Genomic DNA, 20,456 nt, shown 5'->3' on the forward strand with positions numbered 1-20,456 from the left:
GCAGCCAAAGGAGAGGCGAGGCGGGTGTCAGCGGGCACCGGTGGGGTTTATTGCCCGGCCCGGGGTGGCAGCCGGCACCCCGGCCACCACCACGTCCCCCCGCGGCTTCCACCCTCCGGCCCCGGGCGCTGCCGCCCATCCCACCCCGCAGGGCCAACCCTGGCCCGGGCAGACCCCGGGGCCACCGCCCACCCCATCCCAGCACCGTCCCCTCCTGCCACCAGCCCTGGCCTCCTCGCCCCGCAGCACCATGTCCCTCTCGGCACCTTCCCCACTCACCATCGCCAACGTCGTCGTCCCTTCCTTGCCCCCGGGAGCCGCCCCACAGCCCCCCGCACCCCCCTGCCCGATGCACCCCGGGGTGGCTGAGCCCTGACCCACAACCCCCATCTCTGCAGATGAGGGTTTTGGCACGAGCCACGTGCCGTGTCTGTCCCCGCTCTGGGGAGAAGCATGCAGCCCCACGCCGCCACGCCTGCAGCACGTCCTTGCTGAGGGGACTGGTCTGCATCCCCGTGTCCCCACCAGCATGGCATCCCAGCGCCCGCTCTGCCGGGCCCCGGCGTTTCGCTACAGTTAGAAGCAGGAGCAGCTCCTTGGCGTGGCCGTGCGTCCATCCTCACCGTGCCGGTGGCTCTCAGACCTCCCTGCAAGGCACGGAGCAGAGAGATGCTGTCAGTGCTGGGACTCGGCTCCTGGCAAGCGTCGGGGAAGGCTGGAGCATCCTCAGGGAGCGTGCAGGTGGGAGCGTGCTTACGAGGCTGTCAGCGTGGAGTTGAGCAGCAGAGTGGTCCGGATCCGGTAGAGCTGCGCCAGCGTCAGCTTGCGGTGCTGTGCCGACTGCGGGTCCGAGAGGGTCCGGCGGGCAGCGGGCGGGGGGTCACGACAGAGCTCCCCTGGGAGGGATGCCGGGCTCTCTGCCGGCTTCTCCGGCTCCGAGAGCTCTGACGTGGAGCTGCCGCTGCTACCAGGGGCAGGCGGGGGGCCAGGGGCTGGGCTAGTCCGGGGGGGGCCAGCGCAGAGGTCAGAGAGGCTGCGGCTCTGGCTGAGGGGGGCCAGGGGGCCGGGGGGCAGGAGCTGGGGCAAGCTGGCCTCTGACTTAGACTTGAGCACCCTGGGCGGGCAGGGCAGGAGCTGCACAGGCGTCCGGCGGCGCAGCCGGGGTGAGGGGGGCCGGGGGTTTGGGGGGGGCTCCCTCCCTTCCTCCGCCATCCCCTCCGGCTGCTGGCCAAAGTCCCGCAGGGAAGAGGGAGACAGCGTGCCGTAGGCACTGTCGATGGAGGACGAGCGGCAGCCCCCGGCTGGGGGGGCCGTGCCATGGGGCAGGGGTACAGGCAGGGCGCCCACAGGCAGCTCCCGGGTGGGGGTCTCCGTGGAGGTGGGGGTGTCAGCAGAGGCGCCGGTGCCGATGGAGGAGCCATCCGAAGTTGAGCCGAAGGGCCCCACGTCCCAGTCCGGGGAGGAAAGCTCGTCACCACCATCCGCTGCCACCACGGCGAGGGTCTCGGTAGAGCCATCAGAGGGGCTGTGGGGGCAGCAGGGTGAGGAGGGGTCTGCGCCAGGCTGGGGGTGCACGGGGCCCCCCTCCCGCTCCCTACCACCGCTGCGAGTCCGGGCTGGCGCTGCTGCGGCGCAGGACGGTGGGCGAACTGGCGGCCGAGGCGCTGCTCTCGCCATCCTTCTCCTCCTCCTCCTCCTCCTCTTCCTCCTCCTCCTCCAGGTGCCGGCGCTGCCGCAGCTGCTGCAGCAGGTTCTGGGGAGGGGGAGGCATCAGGGAGGCACGGGGTGGCCGCAGGCACCCCGCCTGCCACCCGCGCCCCTCACCTGGGCGTTGCGCACTGCCTCGACCCAGCTGCGGCACAGCGACTGCCCGCTGGCCTGGAAGGTGTAGGCAGCCACGGCGCTCCCCAGCTCGTTCAGGTAGATGAGGAGGAAGGAGCCTGTGGGCAGGGGCTGTCAGCAGCACCTGGGGACCGCCCCCCCCCCCCGCACCCCTCATCGCCCCCAGCACCACTCACCTGGGTCCCTGAGCTCCCGGCAGATGACCTTGTCCACCAGCAACGGCTGCCGGACCACCTTGGTGCGCTCAGCCTTCTTGAGGGGCTTGGTGATGAGGAAGAGGTCGGTGAAGAGGAAGCAGTAGACATCCATCTAGGGGCGAGAGCAGGGCCGTGGGCACTGGCCGGCACAGCGGGTGGGGGCGGGCAGGCAGGGGCTGGGGCTCCCCGTCCCCCGCGGTCCTCACCTTGCTGTCTTTACCTTCCCGCATCCGCAGGCCGCCCTCGAGGAGGAGCTGCCGCGTGTCCTCCGGGGAGGTGCCGGGGATGGGGGCGGTCAGGTCCAGCCGCAGGAACTCCTTCAGCAGCTGCCGGGAGCCCCCGGCGTCAGCACCGGGCACAGCACGGGGTGGCATGGCATGGGGTGGCACGGGGTAGCAAGGCATGGCATGGGGTGGCTTGGCAGGACATGGCATGGGTTGCCTTGCCTTGGTGCGAAATGACACAGAGCGGCATAGCACGGCACGGGGTGGGGTGGCATGACACGGCATGAGGTAGCGCGGCACAGGATGGCACTGAGGGGCACGACACAGCTCGGGGCGGCAAGACACGCCGGGGCATGGCATGGCAGCTCCACCACGCCCAGCCTACCTTGTCCACCTCATCCGTGCTGCCCTCCACCACCTCATAGGCGTCGATGCGGCTGAGGATGGCAGCCAGGCGTTGCCTCTCCTGCCGCTGCCGCATCCGCGAGTTGACGTCGTTGATGAAGCACTCCACGGAGCCAATCTGCGGCCGGGGCGGTGGCAGGTTCAAGGGGCTATGGGGGGGACACACCACCCCACGCTGTGCCCTGCTTCCCCAAGCCCCCAGCCCCTTACCATGGCAGTGACAGCGTCACGGGCACGCGGGTCGTCGGTCTTCTTCAGCACGGACTTGAGGAGCAGGGGGTACTTGGTGAGGCGCTGGTGGGGCTTCACCAGCATGTCGCTCAGCTTCAGGCGGCTGCACTGCTCGTGCTTCTCGGCCCACTGTGGCAAGCAGGCATCAGCCCCAGCACCGGCACCGGCCCCGGCCCGAGCCCCGGCCCTGGCCCACTCCCCTTACCGTCACGTAGGCACGGAAGAGCTCGCTGTCCCGCAGCAGCGCCCGCATGTACTCCATGCAACCCTCCTCCTCCATGCAGTACCTCACGTAGGGCTTGAAGAGGGAGCCAAACTGGGGGGGTGCAGGGGTGCGGTGTCACTGCATGGTGCGGCACAGCCCCCTGCCACGGTGTGGGGGTCCCCACTCACCATCTTAAAGCTGTCGAGGAAGTCGATGGGGTCGAGCAGTGCCCCGGTCTGGCGCGCCTTGGCCAGCACCGGGGCCATGACGCCGCGCCACAGCTCGTGGTGCAGCCGGATGATCTCCCCGATGTTGCCAAAGAGCCGCTCGGCGTCCACCTGCGAGGATGAGGCAGGCAGCTGTGCGGGGACCAGCACCCTCGCCCTGCCGCCGTGGCCAGACTGAGGTCCTGCCCCGGAGCTGGGGGGTCCCCGTCCCCCCGCAGCCCCCCCTGCCGCTCACCTCGCAGAGCAGCCCCGACTCCTGCAGGTTCAGCAGGCAGCAGAGGAAGAGCTGCAGGGACAGAGCGGGGACGTGGTGGGGTGCAGCCACAGCCCCCGGCCCCCTGCCGTGGCACGGCGCGGCTGCTGCCGGCACTCACGTCAGTGATGACTTTGAGCTTGCGGATGTAGGTGGCCTCAGTGTGCAGCAGCTCCCAGATGGCTTCCTGCTGGTGGCACTGCCGGCGGGACAGGGCCTGCCGGGCTGAGTGTCAGCGCTGCACCGGTGCTCGGGCACAGCCGCTGCGGCCCCCTGGCCCCCACAGCCCTACCTCCACACCCCGGATGATCTGCTGCCAGCTCTCCTCCAGCACCAAGCCGGCCTCGTCCCCATCCTCCTCCCAGGAGTCGCGGTCGAAGCGGAGCTGGGGCGGCAGCTTGGGCAGCCCAAAGGTGCCGTAGGCGTGCAGCCTGCTTGCCAGCTGCTCCAGCTTCTCCGTCTCCTGGACGAAAGCGTGGGGCAGAGCGGCTGGGACATGCCACAGGCCCCCCTCGCCCTGCCTGCGGAGCTGGGAGGGGCTTGAGCCCAGCGGGACTCACCCCAGCTCCCCGGCATAGCCGCCGGCAGCTCCCGCTCCCCCTCCCCGTGCCCTGTCCCACCTACCCGCCCGAAGGAGCCGGTGCTGGTGCCGGAGCCGAAGAAGCCGCTGAAGCGGCTGGCTGCGCGGTTCTTCCAGGTGTCGGTGCCATTGGCAGGCAGGGACCCGCCACCCTGGGGGGTGGGCTCGGGGCTGGGGGTGCCGGCATCCCCCAGGAACTCCGTCATGTTCTTCCTCCGCCGGCCCAGAGCCTGCAGCGGGGACAACCGGTGCCCCCGGGGTCAGTGCCCAGCCCCGCGTGCCCGTGCCAGGGGAATGGGGACAGCAGCACGGCGCAGCACAATGCTACAATCAGGGATGACGTTGAGCACCCGTGGGACAGACAGACACCCAGATGGTACCCCCGGGCACCGGGGTCCCCCCGGCCACGCTCCCCTGCCCGCACTGACCTGCCTACCTTGCATCCTGGGGCGCGGGGCCCTGGGTGCTGCTTGGCCTCGCTTGGCCAGCCGCAGGCAAGCGGCCCCGGCAGCGCAGGGGCTCAGGGCATTCCGTGGGGCACAGCACCCCAGCCGAGACACCCACCCAGCAGCACTCCCAGCTCGGACGGCGGAGCCGGAGCCAGGCAGGCTGCGGCCGGGCTCCTCCGAAACAAAAGGAGGTGGGGCCAGCATCGAAAACCTAATTTCCCTCCTTGCCAGATAAACTAACCAGAGCCGAACAATTCACCAGCGGAGATCAAAGCCCCCCAGCCGGCCGTGAGAGCTGGGTCACGGCCAAGCGGCTCCTGCTGTCCCGGGCACCGCTGCACTGGCTGCCTCCCCGCACACCCCTGGGCCGTGCCGCAGCCACTGCCACCTCCTCGCCCCAGCACAAAGGGCGGCAGGGCCGGGGCTCCCCACTTGCCACTGAGCCCCAGGATGTGGTACGGTGCCGCCAGCACTGCCGGCATGGCCTCACGCCCTGCCATGTCCCCCATCCCTGTTACTCACCGTGCCGCTGCATCCCCAGGCGCCCGGGCTGCTGCCGGGGTCAGCTCCCTCCTGCCCCCAGGAAGGCAGTTGGGGCCAAGACCCCTGCGGGGGTGGGTGCTGGTTGCCCACTGGGCCCCCCACTGTGCCGGGGATGTGCCAGTCCCGCAGCCAGGCATCATAGTGCTGGATGCGGGCAGCCACCAGCCCCGGCCACGTGGCCAGCTTGCCACCCTTGGGGGCTGCCAGTGTGGGGTCAAGCACCGCGTCCCCCTCACCGGCCCCTGCGGAGCCCCTTCCCGTGAGCGTGGCAGCCTGCTCCCACAGGGAATGGCGGCCAGCCCGGCCCCACGCCTTATCTGAGGCCAGGGTCCACGGGGCAGGACTGAGTTGTGCTCAGCAGCTGCCAGGCGCCACAGTGAGAGGAGGGCCGGGGCCAGGGTGAGCCCCGGGGCTCCTGTTTGACTTTGCTCTGGTGCCAGCCTGTACACAGCACAGCCGTGGGGCCGGTGCCACCGGCCAAGCTGCCATGCCTGGCACAGGGCACCGCCACGAGCCAAACTGTCTCCTGGGTTGTCTTCAGCCCACACCACAGAAGGCCATCCAGGAGACACCGTGTTGTTGCCCCATGAGCCCATCTTCCCAGCGAGGATGGCCATGGGGTATCCTGCACCCCGCCACCTCCTGCTCCCCAGTTCCTCCTCCCCAGGGCTGGCACTGGCACTCACCAGGCTGTCGGCACCTTCCCGGCGTCCCGGCACGGGCTCTGGTGCTGGCCCGAGGACTGCAGCGGTGCTGGCGGGGTGCAGGATGGGCAGGCTGGCTGACCTGGCATCCCGTGCTGCCTGTTCCACCTTCAGCTCGTCCCCGGGCTTGGCTGCGGGAGCATCGGGCAGTCAGAGCCCCACTGGAGCCCCGAGGTGGCCCAGCGTCCCGCCAAGCCCCTGCCGCACCTTTCACCCGCAGGTAGTGCCCCCCGAAGCGGTACGCCTCGAACTGGAGGGAGAGCGGCGTGTGGGACTGGTCCAGGTAGATGTCCACCTTGCCCGGCTCGATCGCCTTCCTCTCGAAGACCGGCAGCAGCACCTCCCTGCAGGGACACGAGCCCCACATCTGTCCCCGTGTCTGTCCCCGCGTCTGTCCCCACATCTGCCCCCAGCAGACTCACCCCAGGGACTTCTTCTTCGCAGCCGGCACGATCTCCGCCTCGATGTCGACGCTGAGGTCGAACTTCAGGGTGAAGCACTCCTTGCTGGGGTCCTGGGGGGAGGTGGCAGCTGCTAACACTGGGGTCCCCCCCCGCCCGCTGCCCCACCGAGCGCCCGGGGCGAGGGGCCGGTGCCTTACGTCGGTGTGCCGGCGCCGAGCCTTCTTCTTGGGCAGCTTCAGCGCCGAGCTCCTCCACTCCCTGCGGGCACAGGGTGGGCACAGTGACGGGGATGCCATGGGCTGGGGACATAGAGGGAACGCGCAGGGCCCGGGGCTCACCCTCTGCTATCCGCCGGTCCTTCCTCCTCCTCCACGTCGGAGGCAGGGCTGGTGCGTGGGGGGCATGAGCGTGTCGACATGTTGCGGGCCAGGATGGAGCCTGCAAATAGGCGTCGAGCTCGGCTGTGCCAGGACCCCCAGCCCCGTGCTGGCTCCAGATTCACCCCACTCCTGTCCCTCCACGGCACCAGCCCCAGGTGCATCCCACCCCCACCCCTGCGCCGCGCCGGCCCCGAGCGCGTCCCGCTGCCGGCCACATCCCGCCCGGCTCACCTTGCGGGGGCAGGTCGAAGCGGATGTGGCCGTCGAAGTGCATGGTGCCATGGAGTCGGCCGTCGCAGAGCTCACACAGGCTGAGGGGGCCGCTGCAGTTCAGCTGCCGGCACTCTGCGTGGTGGCATACCTGCGGGCACACGCATCGGTCGGGCACGGGGTGCCTGGGGGCTGTGGCACACCGGCGGGAGGGATGTGCAGCACCGTGAGCAGCGGGGACCCCCCTTTCCCGCCCCGAACCGCTGCTGGCACACCGCTCACGGGCACCATTGAGGCCAGAGAGGGTGCGGGGAAAGCAGTGTGAGCAGGATACGGCCACGATGTGGTGGTGGGGGGTGTGGTGGTCTGCACTACAGGGACCCCTCCCCGCTTTGTCGCACTGAGCGGGGACCCTGGGAAGGCTGGACGTGCCTTATCATGGAGGGGGAGCCAGGGGACAGCCACCTGCAGCTGTGCCACCCGCACCTCACCGGGTGCTGGGGGGGCCGCCCTCCCGCACCGCAGCCCCTTTGTGCTGGCGCGAGCAGCGTCCCCACGGCAGGACAGAGGAAGTGAGTGTCTGTGGCGAAACAATGCTCAAAGCCGGCGCGTTTCCTCTGATTGTGTGCCGGCCGTGGCCGCGGCCCCAGCCCCGCCAGGCATTCACAGCAGGTTATTTTTAAACCCCCCACCGGGCCCCCAGCGCAGTGCACAGCCCATGACCCCCAAACCCCCCCTCACTGGGGGCTCTGGCTGGCCTGGGGACCACCATCCTGAGCTGTGCTGCACTGCCAGCACATCCCCATCCCCGTGTGGGACGGCCATCGCCACCCTGCACAGGGAAGGGTGTGAGGGGCTGCCAGGGAGGAGCGAGCCCTGCTCGGGCTTGCCTGCCGCGCACCGTGCCGCTGTGGGGAGGAAGCGCCCGTGCAGTTCCAGCCGCCCCCGCTTCCTGCCCTCCTTCCTCCCGGCGCTGCTGAGGTCAGAGCTGACGCGCTCCCGCCACCCGCGCGCTACCCGAGGGGCCACCGGTCCCTCCGCAGCACCCACCGCCACAGCACCCACCAGGGTCCGACCTCAGGGCACGAGGCAGACCCAGCACTGGAGACGTGCCGGCCCTACCCTGGACGCTCCCCCCCAGCCCTCCTCCTCTCTCACCACATGCCCCAGCCCAACACCGTCGTGGCCATCGTGGCACCTGCGTGGCCACAGTCTCCAGACTGACTGTGGCCAGCGCTCGCTCAGTGGGCACCCCCCAGGACCCTCGGCAGCCACCTCACCGGGATGTGGGGCTCCCCCTGTCCCCTGTGCTGGTAGCTCAGACCCAGGCTCGGCGCCGCAGGAGGGGCCCAGCAGGATGCCCAAACTCCTCTGCCCACCCCGAGGACCAGCTCCCAGCCCCACCGCACTCCTGGCACGTGGCAGCTTTGCACTCAGCAGCTGCCCCACGAAGAGAGGGGGGGACGCGATGCAGCTCCCTGCCACGGCAGCACGAGCCCCAGCCTGGCCAGGACCCCCCCACCCCACGCTACCTGCTGGGTGCTGTCTCTGGCAACGGCAGTGGGGTGGCCCCAACTGGGTACCTCCTGTCGGTCCCAGCTGTGCCCTGGGGAAGCCACAACCCAGTGCCACGTGTGCCCCTGCCAGTGCTGGCTCTGCCACCCCAGCCGTGCAAACAAAGCGCAGCGGCACACCTCCCGGCGTGGCCGGGCTGCCGTGCTGCCTGCTGCACCAGAACGACACCCCCCGCGGCCCGGCACGGGAACCCCAGGGACTCACTGGGAGCCGGTGCACGGGGCCAGATCAGGGAAGAGAAGGGATCCTAAATCCGCTCTGGCACCACATTAGTGAGGAGGGGGATGGATGAGCTGGAGCCTGAATCACACCAGCTAGGGGAAACGGGCAAGCTGCCACCGCGCCATGAAATGCCAGCAGGACCGCGACACCACTGGGGAACGCGTGTCCAGCACGGGCTGGGGGGACACGGCTGGTGAGGGCTGTCGGCCACGCCGGGGGGGCTTTAGGGAGCCGCAGGTCAGGCAGAGCTGCCCACTGCCCCTTCTCACCCGTGCAGCAGCTGCCCGGCGCTGCTCACAGCCCCACAGGACCCACCTTGGCCGCCCTCCTCTCGCCGGTGCAGTCGGGGTTCTGGCAGCGCAGCACCATCTCCTCCGCTGGGCACGGCTCGGCTGTGGGAAGAGAGCAGGGGTCAGTGCCGGGGTGCCATGGTGAGCCCCCCCTCCAGCACTGCTCCCGGTGCTGCCGGCGCAGGGGGGCTGCGCTGAGGCTCCTGCACCACCAAACCTGGGTTTGAGAGCCTGGCAAAGCACTCCGGCTCGGCTCTGGCCCGCTCCTGCCTGCCCCGCAGCCCATCCAGGGGGATGAAACCCCACGCCCGAGAGCCAGCACTGCATCCCTGCTGGGAGAAGGGGCTCTGCATCCCGCAGCGTCAGGAGCCGGCACCTCCTGCCCAGTCCCTTTGAGTCGCAGGATCAGGACACGGACCTGCCCCAGCTCCCCCGGGGATGGCACAGACCGGGGCTGCAGCAGGAACGCTGAATCTGCCACTTGCCGACCCCCAACAGGGCTGAGGAGCCACTTTAAGCATTGACAGTTAAATCAGCCTTAAGGACAAATCCTATTTTGAAGGCTTTTGTTATGTGTCGCATCTAATTGTTTAGAAATAACAGACTCTGGGCAGCTTGAACGAGCAGCATGGACACCCTGCTGCGGGGCGGGGATGCTCTGGTGGGAAGCTGCCCAGCTGGGCACGGAGCCCATGCAGGGGATGCGGTGAGGCCAGGCGGCACGGCCGCAACGGACAGCACCGGGGCTTCCCTGCCGCTCCCCTCTCCTGCATCCCTCCTGACAATAAAAACAGCATCCACGCCGGCCTGAGTGGGACCGCGGCCAAGGCTGGGGTTAGACTCAGCCTGGGGGAAAAACCGCCTTTCGGGGCAGCGCTGAAAAAGCTGCTGCTTCTGCCCGGAGAGGGGGGTCGATGCAGACGGGCGCCGGCTGCAGGCAGGGCTGCCCGCGCTGGCAGGGGAGCCGCGGCACGGCGGGCGCTGCTGGACGGAGCTGGGCTCGCTGAGCCCGGGCCAGGGCCGGGAGCCGGGGCTGCCCCCGCGGCAGGAGCACAATGAGGGCTCTGTCCCCGTGGCCGCCCCGCAGCTCCCGCCAGGCCAGGCCGGGCCCCCGTCCCCCGCCGCTGCTGTTTCACTTGACCTATCGGGAATAATAACGGAAACAAATAAGAAATTCTTTCACACACCCAAGGGAAAGTTTTCCAAGCTCACTGAAAAGTCAAGGCTGGACAGAGCGGCTGGCAGTGCCGGGGACCAGCCCAGCCAGAGCCCCATGGCTTTCCCAAACGCTGACCCTGGCAGCAGGTCACGCACACACCAGGGCCCGAGGCACACCGGGCGGGAGCTCCTCGGCAGGCACCATGCAGAGGGAGCCCCAGTTTTTGGAAATGGCAGGAGGGTGTCCAGGTCCCCACTAGGCACTTTGGGGGCCAGGGGAGGGATCCTGTCCTCACCAGCTCCTGTCTCTGGCCAGTCACCCCCTCCTGCTCATGCTGCCGCAGGCGGCGTTATCACACCCGGCTTTCCCGGTGATAGCAAACGAGTTTGCAACCAGACCGTCCTCGCACCGGCGTGCACCGCGGCAGCTCGCTGTTTCAGGTGCCGGTGGCGCGGGGCAGTTTGCTGGGCGCTCCCTAGCTGCACCTGCAGCATCCCTACGGCCTCACCGCAGCATCCCCGCTCCGGCCAGAGCTTTCCCCGGCCCCTCGCCCTCGTTGCCAGTGCTGGAGGTTTTTGGCCAAGCACCGCCGCCCGCAGCCCCCCAGCCACCTACCCCCGAGCTCCTCGCTGATGTCCAGGCTGGAGCTCCAGGAAAAGCGCTCCACCACCCCGTACTCCAGCCCCGCCAGCCCGGCAGGTAAAGCCTCCAGCTCGTAGGCACCCCGCTTCTTCCAGTACAGAAACATCCTGGGGTCGCGGCCGGGGGGGCCCCCGGGAGCCGTGCCCGCCCCGGTAGGACTAACTGGGGGAGCCCAGCTCCGGCTTTAAGAGCGGATCCCAGTCTCCGGACAAGCGGCGCATTCACGCCGGCAGCCGGGAGCTGCGGGGCGGCGGAGGGTGCTGCTGGAGGCTGCCCAGCACCCGCGCGGGGGGCACACAAAGGGCCTTTCTTCAGCCTCCTACAGACATTGCACAAATTTCACTTTCCGCCGTCTATGAAAGACATTCGGCCACGGAGACAAGACGCGCTTGTGATTAAAATAATCAGCATGAAGAGGGGGGCTGTTGGGCGATTCTGCCGTCGGACAGCTTTTGGAGGGGGCAGGAATGCGCCGCCCCGAGCCCCCGCCGCACCCCCGCACCCCCAGGCACGCCGAGGGCCCCCAGCCCGCCCAGGGAAAGCCAGGGGCCTCTAGGGGGTTTTCCCCCCTGATAAATCCGCGCAAATGGGAAAGCACCAGATAGGGCTTAAAATCTGCAAAGGATGGCGCCTTTGTCCTGCCCCACACAAAACTCTCCCTAAACAGGGGGAAAAACAAAATACCACACAGGGTGATCAGACGGGCTGAGACCACCCCAGCCCCAAAACTCATCGGCGTCAACAGCATCTTCTCCCGAAGGCACCACATGCTCCTTGCTTTTTTGCCGCTTCTGGGCGCCTTTTGCAAGAAAAGGTAGCCAGAAATTAAAAAAAAGAAATCATTGCTTCAAAGCTAACAGATGCTAACAGATTAAAAATAAATAATCCTGCTTTATTTAGCACAGCCCTAACGCTTTCAGCGCTAAGTAACCGATCTCCTACTGATCAGAGTATTGAGTGTCCCCACCCTCACCAGTGGGATGCTACGCGGAGGTTTACGCTCCAAAGGCCCCGGCCACCCCACTGCCGCCCTCCCCCCCCGGTGTGCGCCGGGAGCTGGCACCATCCCCCTGCCCAAGGCTGCAGCACCTGCCTCTGGGCCGCAGTGGGCACCGGCAGCTTGGTCCCCCGCGGAAAGGTCCGAAACCGGACACTTGGAACCTCGCGCAGGCACGCAGGGGTTACTCGCTCAACCCCCGGCTCCGAGGGGGGGTCCCTGCCCGGCCAGCGAGGGGTGTGACAGCACCGAGGGGGATGCCCAGCCCCGGGGGGGTTTGGTGCTGGGCGTTTCACCCATGCTGCTCGCCCAGTCTCACCTTTCCCAGCGCCTTTTCCACCAGCTCCCCCGCAACATGAACTCCTGCCTCGCCCTGCCCGGGATTTTCCCTCTGGCTGCACGACGGCCCCTGTATTTGTTTTAGCCACTGTTCAGGCCAGGTTGCCAGCCAAGTCCTCCCTGTACTGCCAGACCCAGCCAGATGGGGATAATTATGTCTGGATTAAGTTAAAGCTTTAACTCTAAAAGGGAGCAATGCTGCACAGCCCCGCACAGCTCTATCCCCTCCCCGCTCATCATCCCATTTCATTTGTTCGTTTACATGTACACGTTTCTGGAGTGCTAGGAAATCTCCCCGCAAACCAGATAAAAGCATTTTTTGCTGATTACTCACGCCCACAGCAGCCACCAGCCGAAAAGATCTGGCACCGAGCGGCATGCCACGTCTTTCCTTCCTCCGCAGGGGAGACCTGGCCCCCGGGGATCTGAAATGGCACCTGTCTGGGGGTGCTGCAGACCCTGGGGCAGGCTGCCCCCCTGCTCTGGGACACGGGCAGAGCCACGCCACGTTAGCACAAACCACTCTTGGAAGCCAGGTTGTTTTTGCAGTCGCAAGCTGTTTTCCCAAAAAGGCTAACTCAGCCCAAGATGCTCACTCACCTCTGCGTGAATCCCACCAACCTCATCGTCACTCAGACACAAATCATCGCCCCAGCAAAGAGCTGAAAGAAAAAAAGAAAACATCCCTCCAGTATCTCCCAGTGGGGCACAGCCCAGTCAGGGAAGACCAAGCTCCCTGGTGCTCCATGCAGCACGTGGGTAACAAGTTCCTCCCCACTCTCACCCCATTTTAGCCTCTACCAGTAGCACAAACTATTTGGACAGAGCTGGACGACACCTTCAAGCTACACCCAGAGCTCCTCCCAGACCCGCGCTCCAGGCGTTGAACTGGAACTGTAACAGTACGCGGCCAGCACCGGCAGCGAGGTGGAACCACGCAGCGTCCCCAGGTGCAGAGGGCTGCGCCGGGCTGTCACCAGCGCGGCTGCCTCCCTCCGGCGGCTGCATCTGCGGCCACCCAGCCAGCAGGATGGATTTTCTGTGCCGCTCCTGCCGCCGCCGTCCCCCCAACCAGTGGAACACCCAAGGACGCGGGTCAGGCGCAGCGCCGGGGTGAGAACCACCCGCAGCAGCGGCTCCCAAACCACGAGCGGCCCGGGGAGCCAGAGCTAACCAACGGCTAGGCTTCAAACGGAGAGCGGCGGCTGGTTCAGGGCACAGAGCGCGTCCCGATGGTAACCGCCCCCAGCCGGTACCAGTCGCGTCCAAACCGGCGAAGGCTGAGGGAAAAATTCAAACCCAACCCGTGTTTTTAATAGGTATTTATTACAAAACACCAAAATACAAACTGTAAATATAAAACATTATAAAAACTGGACATGCTGTAGTACCTACACCGGACACCTGCCCCGGGTCTCCCAGAGCTCTGTAGCACCCAGGGCCTCTCTGACCACACCTGGCTCTCGCCAGTCTCCACACAAAACAAATCCCACGGCCCAAGGTCCCCAAGGCTTTAGGTGTAATCACACTCGAACGCATACTCCCTCCTCTTGAAATGCTTCTTCTTTTTCAGCTTCCCAGACCCCAAGATGCTGTAGTTATAATCAGATGTGACATAGGGGATCTCTCCCTCAACTGTTTGCTAGAAAAGAGAAGAAACAAAGCCAGAGACAACTTTAAGAAACTGGATCTCCAACAGAACAGGAAGCACTTCACAGACCAACAGAGCTGACTGGCAGAAAGAAGCAAGCTATCACTGAACAAACCCCGCGCTGGTATCTGAAACATGAGAAGAACGTTCTCCTCTCCCTCGTTTCTATGCGTTAAGGACAATTTCCAAGAGAGATAACCATCTGCTAATGCCCAGACATCTCTGGGCATGCATAAGCCTCAGCAATAGGAAAACAGAAAACCTGCCAGCCAGCTTCCACCCTCTTCCTGTGCAGCTCCTACCTGGCCCACAAAAACACAGTTTGGGATCGCAATATTTCCAAGGAGCAGACAGTTCACTAGTCTCAGGCTTTCTGGAGGCACCGGCGTCAGAACATGGTAAAGCTTCTTCTCCATCTCAACCCCTCGGACAATTCCTGAAAAAAAAAATGTATGCAAACTACAATCTTAACTCCACCCGATCATTTTGCACAGTACAACCAGATGCAGCTGAAGCTCTTTGAGTAAATGGCTCTTCTAGAACCAATGGAAGCATTCGAGATACATCTTGAGAAACACCTGCATTGCTGTACCCCACTCCTCCAGCAACTCAGCGTACACACCAACAGCTAACTTCCCAAACCACATATCCTTGCTCACTAGCACAATTCCTACAGAAACTTGAAGAGCTCAGCATCAAACTCCAAGTCAGAACTGTAATATTAAATCAAGTCATAGCAGGAAACTGACAACTAAAGGAATTCTGCGTAAGCCACACAGAATCTGCGTTTGAGAATGTGAATCCAGGCACCAATTAAATTGTCAAGTTATGAAAAAGAGAAGCAAGCTACAAAAGGTGCTGCTCAGTGACACTCCCTATAGCTGTTATTACAAGTTAATTAAAGTCGAAGGACTTGAAGTACAGCTTGTAACAGAAAAGAATACATGATTATTCTTCTCTTATCTCATCCCACTTTTTCAGTTGTTTCTGAAAGGGAAGGCAATTCCGTCCCTCTGTAACCTATCTGTCAAAACAGGACAGGTGAGAAGGCAGCTCAATGTTTCCCCAGCTCGCTCACCGAAGCCAAGGCAATCACAGACTGGTGTCTGTGTCAGCAGGACTGGCCCATCGGTTTGGCATCTGATTTCATCTGGTATCCTGCAGAGCCCAACCCAGCTGGCGTTCACCGCATACATGATGTTGGTTGGAGCAACATCGGTGTGAATAACCCTGAGTGCAATAGCACTGAAAGGTACCTGAGGGGGTAAAAAGAGAAAACTGTCCATCAGCTCAACATCAGTCTAGTTGGAGTTCAGAGATAATGCTAATTACACAAAACCGGAAAGCTCCCAACCCACACCTACAGACAGGCATTATCTCAGTGGCAAACGTAACAGTTTCCACATTAACAACTGCACACACAGAAAACACGTGCCACACTGACATCTTACCAAAAACCTCACTTCTAGATATGCTAAATAAAGTCGTTATCTTTTTTCAGATTACAGAGCGTTTTTCCCCTGTTCCAAAAAACAAATGCAAGTACAAGCAGAACTGCTGATTACTACAAGCTGGGCTCTCTGCAACATCTCCAAGCCCTTCAAAAACGCTCATTTACCTGATATGGCACAAGACTGTGCAGAGGAAGCACCGCCCCTACATCTGGGGATTGCAGCTGACCCAGGTAACCCAGTATGGACATGTCACGCAGGATGCCGCTATGTACTCGCCTGGAAAAATAACCGCAGTAAGTCAAGGAAAGGCAGCACACCCTGACACAGCAACTCCAACCAGATACCCCAGGCAGTCCTGAGTATGCCATGCAGCATTAGCTGCTATTTCACACGAGTTTAGTTTTTAAAACTTCTACCACTGAAGAAAATTAAGAGCGATGTTTTTATTACCTCTAAGGCATCAGAGGATTTAGGGCATTGTTTCAACTTTCAAAAGGCCTTAATTAAAAGGGGTGATGTTTGGGTTTTTTTTGTTTAACGAAGTCTGTTATTAGATAATGGTTCCCTTCTCCAACCCTGATGTCTGCACACTCTGTCTCGAGACTGACTGACTGAAAGGTAAGACATTTGTTTTCTTAAACAGCTCATCAGCAAAGGCTGAGTGTAAAAAAAAAAAAAAAAAAAAAGCACTTAAAATTGGCAAGGAAGACTCAAGGTCCAGTAAAATACACATTTCAGAGATGCTCAGAGTACGAGAGAAATGAATGTGATCATCATCTAGGTCTGCAAGAACGAATAAGGAACCTCCCAATTAGAAGAAAAAAAAAAGACAATATTAAATGATTCCAAGTCTAAGTCATGCCCAGTGTAAAAGTAGGTGACAGTAGTCAATGGCAGTAGGGAGGAACAACTCCCTCCCTCCCAACCTAAAAAACAACCCTACACAAACCTCCTCTCAAAAAATACCCAGAAAACCCAAACAAGCAACACCCAAACATAACCCCCTAAGAAATAAACTAATGAGCTCTGACCAATGGAGCCCTTGAGGCCAAAGCAAAGCAAGAGCCTTTACTGTCAGGACTATGCATGATTTTGTGAAGCCCACCAACCACCATGTAGCACTAAGCCTTCTACTTACGCTTCACCTGCAATCCCTGCTCGGGGGAATTCTGGATGGACGTACAGCAACTTATAGTCAGGAACCGAATCATCTCCCTCTCCTTCAGAGGGCTTCCAGCTCTCCGCTCCACTCGTACCCATCTGCTTGCATTTGGCTTGCTGTTTGCCTTTGGTGTACAGGCCAGGAGTGAGATGAACGTACTCTGGGGTGAGTGGAGCCATGGCCTTCCAGTCGTACACATCCATCTGAACAATGTGACTGGGCGACAACAGCCGAATTATATCAATCAGAAGCAGCAACCCCTCACCTTCAGGGAGCAGAGAAAACACAATTGCTGCCATTACACAAAGAGGTCAGAACACTGTTATGGAAGACTAGTACTAGCTGTACAGGGGGAAGGGGATATGCTGTATTTTCTGGCTCAAGACTCCCTAAAAAGCATGGTGGTGTACCACTGTAATTATTACCTTCCTTGCACACCACCTGTTATGAGCAGATTTTTCCTGTTTACCTTTCACCCAGCCCATGGTGTTGATGACTAAAGGCACTTCCTTCTTGTAGGAGCTGAACACATACTTCACAACATCGAGGTATCTTTCCGTGTCCTGCTCACAGCTAGTCTGTCCATAATAAACCATCTTACGTGGTGTTTGTTGATGAGTGAAGGGTGGACCTGAAAAAGCAACCAGCAAACCTCTAGTTGTTTAAGTAAATCAAATAAAAAAAATCCCATCCCTGTAATACTTACAACCAATCCCTTCCAAAATAACTGTCCTCTTTTCACATGCTAACAGTCCTTCTTGTACAGCCTACGTCCATGGAGAAACTTTTCTGTCACTTGCAAGACGTCATGCTTGTTTTGTTTGGGGTTTTTTTCTTGTTTATTTTAAATCACTAGTTACACACTTGCGAATTTTAAAACAGTCTTCTATGACACAGTATCCAAAAAGTAAACCAGCCTGGCCATATCCTTTTTAGAGAGCAACCCAAATCCACAAGACCACAAATATCAGCGATTTCTCTGACTCTAGTTTTTTTACACTCGTAACAGGCCCCAACCTATGTGGATCCACTTTGTATTTCTCAAGCTAGTTTTATCTATGCATACCAAAAACCGGGGAATGTTTTCCTAAAGAGAACTTTCAAATCTGAAAGGCTGAAAAAATCCACTTTGACATGCCATGGCCTGTTCCACTACCTTATAAACAACTATCTCCTCTCTTTAAAACAGGAAAGACAAGCAGCGAGAATAGCTGCATGTTACTTATCGAGACTTTCACATGGAGCTTAGATGCCTCTAGCAAGAAAACTTTAATACCTGTTATTTTCTATATGCACCTTTGACAGATGTGTCAACTTCTTCTGAAGCACAGCCTCTACTCAGAAAGCACCTTCTGGAAATGAGAACAGTTTCTGGCAACTGCAGAAAATGGCAAAACACGTACCAAGAATTGGCTCTGTTATGTTACTTAAAGACACGCATCCAGGCGGTGTAAATTCGGTTTGACCTATGTCACATTCCATGTATTCAATCAAGGGAACGCTGCAGTGAAAGAAGCCCATATATTAGCATCCACTAAAAAAAGAAACTGGACACAACCTGGAACACATCAGAAACACAATCTGATTTTGTTCCAGGTCGTCAAAATTAAATTTTTGAATACAATCAAACCACCACTTGTCTTGTCTCTCCTTCCCTCACTTGAGAGGGCATTGAGCGAGAATATAAAAGGCTCACCTACACTTCAGTATGATATTACAATAGCTCCATACCCATCCAGCTTCAAGGGAGGTAGCTATAACAATAATCTGAGGTGGTACTAAACAGTGTACCGCCTCTCCCACATTAGCTGGGCACCCTCAGACCAGCCATTTGAGACTTGCAAACTTTATAATCTTTTAAGCACTCAGTGGTCTGAAGAATAAGCTTCTATGCCTTGCTCTGCAAATAGTCTTCAAAGACACTAACAAACTGTAACTCACTGCGTGCTTTTAAGTAGTTTAACTCCTAATTCCTTACTGAACCCTAACTGCTCAGTGACCAACTAGTTCACATACTCCAAGACAGCAATTTAGTAATACTTCAAAAGAAATGTTTCAGTAGTCAACTTTTCTGAAAAGAACCCAAGACAAGAATGCCTATTTTTCCTGAATTTTTGTTTGCTTGTTTTAAAAAGATAACCACCTCCCAGTTGTAACAGTTTTTCTGAGACTCTCGACAGGCAGATTTTTTCCTTCTCCTAAATCCCATGCAGTACTTAAAAACTTGTAAAACATGAAAAGACTCACCGATTCAGTAACAGATTAATTAGGTATCTGTTAAATGTCGATTTCCCAGTGTTTTTTGGGCCACACACCAGAACCACGGGGACACCTTCATCTTCCGCTGGAAAAAGAAACATACTCTGAAATGGAACAATGCTGTCAGTTATTCTGATGTGCCCTTCTTAAACACAAAAAAAAACCAACCCAAGACTCTGACTAGAATATTTAATTAAATAATAAAAAAAAACCCAACAAACCAAAAATGTTAGAGAAGCATGTTAAATGTACCAGGATAAAGGGAAAAGGCTCCTGAAGAAGCAAGCCCTAGCACTATAACACAACATGTATGAACACACGATTGCTCACAGTATTTTAGATGTTGATAGATAAAGGGGTGTTTTTTCTACCTGATACAAAAGAGAGCAAAATGGGAGTTTTGACATCAGACTGGGAAGTACCTTTACAGCAATGAGCTGCCTGTCTAGCAGGAGGGGCACAAACCCACCTGAGGTGATGCATGACCTAAAGACTCCCACTATTTAGGATAAAAACATGACCCTCAATCAGTGCCTGTCACCAGGGACGCTCTCCCCAACTTTAACTCAGGAAAAGCCTTGTGAATTTCCTTTCTTCAGGCTACTCAAGCCCCCAACCTCACCAAGCACACATCACTCACCACAGCAGGCTTGGATCAGCTCCTCCAAAGCCAGACACATGCTCTCCGACACCAGCAGCCCGTGGTCGGGGCTACACTTCACAATGCCAACAGATGCCAGAACTGCATCTTCTGGCGTGAAGCTGGATTCTTCCTTTTTCTAGAAAAGGTGGAAAAGCGCTCAGAGGTGTGTGTAAGGCCTTGTAGCTGCGTTGCTGGACGCTGTCAGGCACGCCAAGCAGGGCAGCCACCTCTTGCTCCGCAAAAGGGAGGTTTTTGGAGGAGGCGCAGCATCCACACTGCCGCGTAGGGCAGGGCGGGCATCACGCCGTCCTCGGGGTCTCACCTGGGGCTCAAAGAGCCGCGACAGCGGCGGGTGGCTCAGCAGGAACCGCGTCACTGGCGTGTCCAGGTGCTCCAGCAGCACCACGGCGCACTCGGGCGAGAACCGCGCCATCACCTTCACCCGCGCCTCTGCAACGGGGGGAGAGCGCCGCCCTCAGCCCGCGCCGCGCCGCTCGCAAAATGGCGGATGCCCCGCAACCGCGCCGCATACAAAATGGCTGCCTCCCCGCACCGCACGCAAAATGGCGCCCACCCCGCACCGCACGCAAAATGGCGGCCCGCGCTATCCCCCCCACCCCGTCCCGTCCCGTCCCGTCCCGTCCCGTCCCGCACTCACGGCGGCGGACACTGTGTGCCCGCATGGCAGCGCGGGCAGCGGCGCGGAGCTGCCGGAGGTCGGCGGCGGGCGGTCGGTCGGCGGGCAGCGCCTCCAGGGTGAGCGCGCAGTGGGTGGCCGGCGAGAAGACCGGCAGCCCTGGCTGGTGCGAGGCGACGGCGAAGCCCAGGAGGCGGACGGCGCCGTAGAGGCAGCGCAGGCGGCATTTCCCGGTGAAGGTCAGCGCCTGCGGGAAGAGAGCGCGGTGAGGCGGCGCGGAGCGAGCGAGCGGCGGGGCCGGTCGTCCTTCCCTCACCTGCCGCGGCGCCAGCAACAGGACGGCGGCACCCTCCGCCGCCTCCACGGCCGCCAGCCCCGCCTCGGCCGGCGGCACCATGCCGGCGCGGGCGAAGGAGGCGGCGAACTCCCTCCACGCCGCCTCCGCCCGGCCGCCGCGGGACGGGCCCCGGCGGGGGCGGCGGGCCGGCGGGCCGCGCCGCGCGGGCATGGCCGCCTCAGCCTCCCTCCGCCTCCGCCGGGGCCGCCCCTCGGCCCGGCGCCGCCCGCCCCGT

The 20,456-nt window shown here is 60.9% G+C and overlaps 2 protein-coding genes across 4 annotated transcripts; both read right to left on the bottom strand.

Annotated features, from left to right (window-relative positions):
• Window positions 1–27: 27 nt before the first annotated feature.
• PLEKHG5 (pleckstrin homology and RhoGEF domain containing G5) lies at window positions 28–12,212 on the bottom strand. Of its 3 annotated transcripts, none has more exons than XM_042795039.1 (22): window positions 12,059–12,212; window positions 8,967–9,043; window positions 6,876–7,005; window positions 6,603–6,702; window positions 6,462–6,522; window positions 6,283–6,374; window positions 6,068–6,204; window positions 5,843–5,991; window positions 4,209–4,394; window positions 3,877–4,047; window positions 3,706–3,801; window positions 3,567–3,617; window positions 3,293–3,442; window positions 3,105–3,215; window positions 2,879–3,028; window positions 2,649–2,786; window positions 2,246–2,365; window positions 2,019–2,151; window positions 1,825–1,940; window positions 1,599–1,753; window positions 758–1,525; window positions 28–647 (listed from the first exon to the last, which is right to left on the bottom strand). In XM_042795039.1, the coding sequence occupies exons 2-22, from the start codon at window positions 9,018–9,020 to the stop codon at window positions 638–640; spliced, it is 3,078 nt and encodes a 1,025-aa protein (XP_042650973.1). In that variant the 5' UTR covers window positions 9,021–9,043; window positions 12,059–12,212; the 3' UTR covers window positions 28–637. The 3 variants fall into 3 exon arrangements, with proteins under 3 accessions (XP_042650973.1, XP_042650972.1, XP_042650971.1); XM_042795038.1 differs by lacking the exon at window positions 12,059–12,212 and adding an exon at window positions 10,716–10,982 and having other exon boundaries at window positions 3,706–3,783; XM_042795037.1 differs by lacking the exon at window positions 12,059–12,212 and adding an exon at window positions 10,716–10,981.
• Window positions 12,213–13,385: 1,173 nt separating this feature from the next.
• NOL9 (nucleolar protein 9) lies at window positions 13,386–20,407 on the bottom strand. The gene is made up of 12 exons (XM_042794626.1): window positions 20,201–20,407; window positions 19,906–20,131; window positions 19,570–19,697; window positions 19,245–19,383; window positions 18,593–18,689; window positions 17,749–17,846; window positions 16,815–16,976; window positions 16,322–16,610; window positions 15,348–15,459; window positions 14,808–14,985; window positions 14,032–14,165; window positions 13,386–13,720 (listed from the first exon to the last, which is right to left on the bottom strand). The coding sequence occupies exons 1-12, from the start codon at window positions 20,390–20,392 to the stop codon at window positions 13,592–13,594; spliced, it is 1,884 nt and encodes a 627-aa protein (XP_042650560.1). The 5' UTR covers window positions 20,393–20,407; the 3' UTR covers window positions 13,386–13,591.
• Window positions 20,408–20,456: the final 49 nt, after the last annotated feature.

This window comes from Tyto alba, unplaced genomic scaffold (assembly GCF_018691265.1).
Source record: "Tyto alba isolate M040663 unplaced genomic scaffold, T.alba_DEE_v4.0 Super-Scaffold_20000042, whole genome shotgun sequence".
NCBI classification, from domain to species: Eukaryota; Metazoa; Chordata; class Aves; order Strigiformes; family Tytonidae; genus Tyto; species Tyto alba.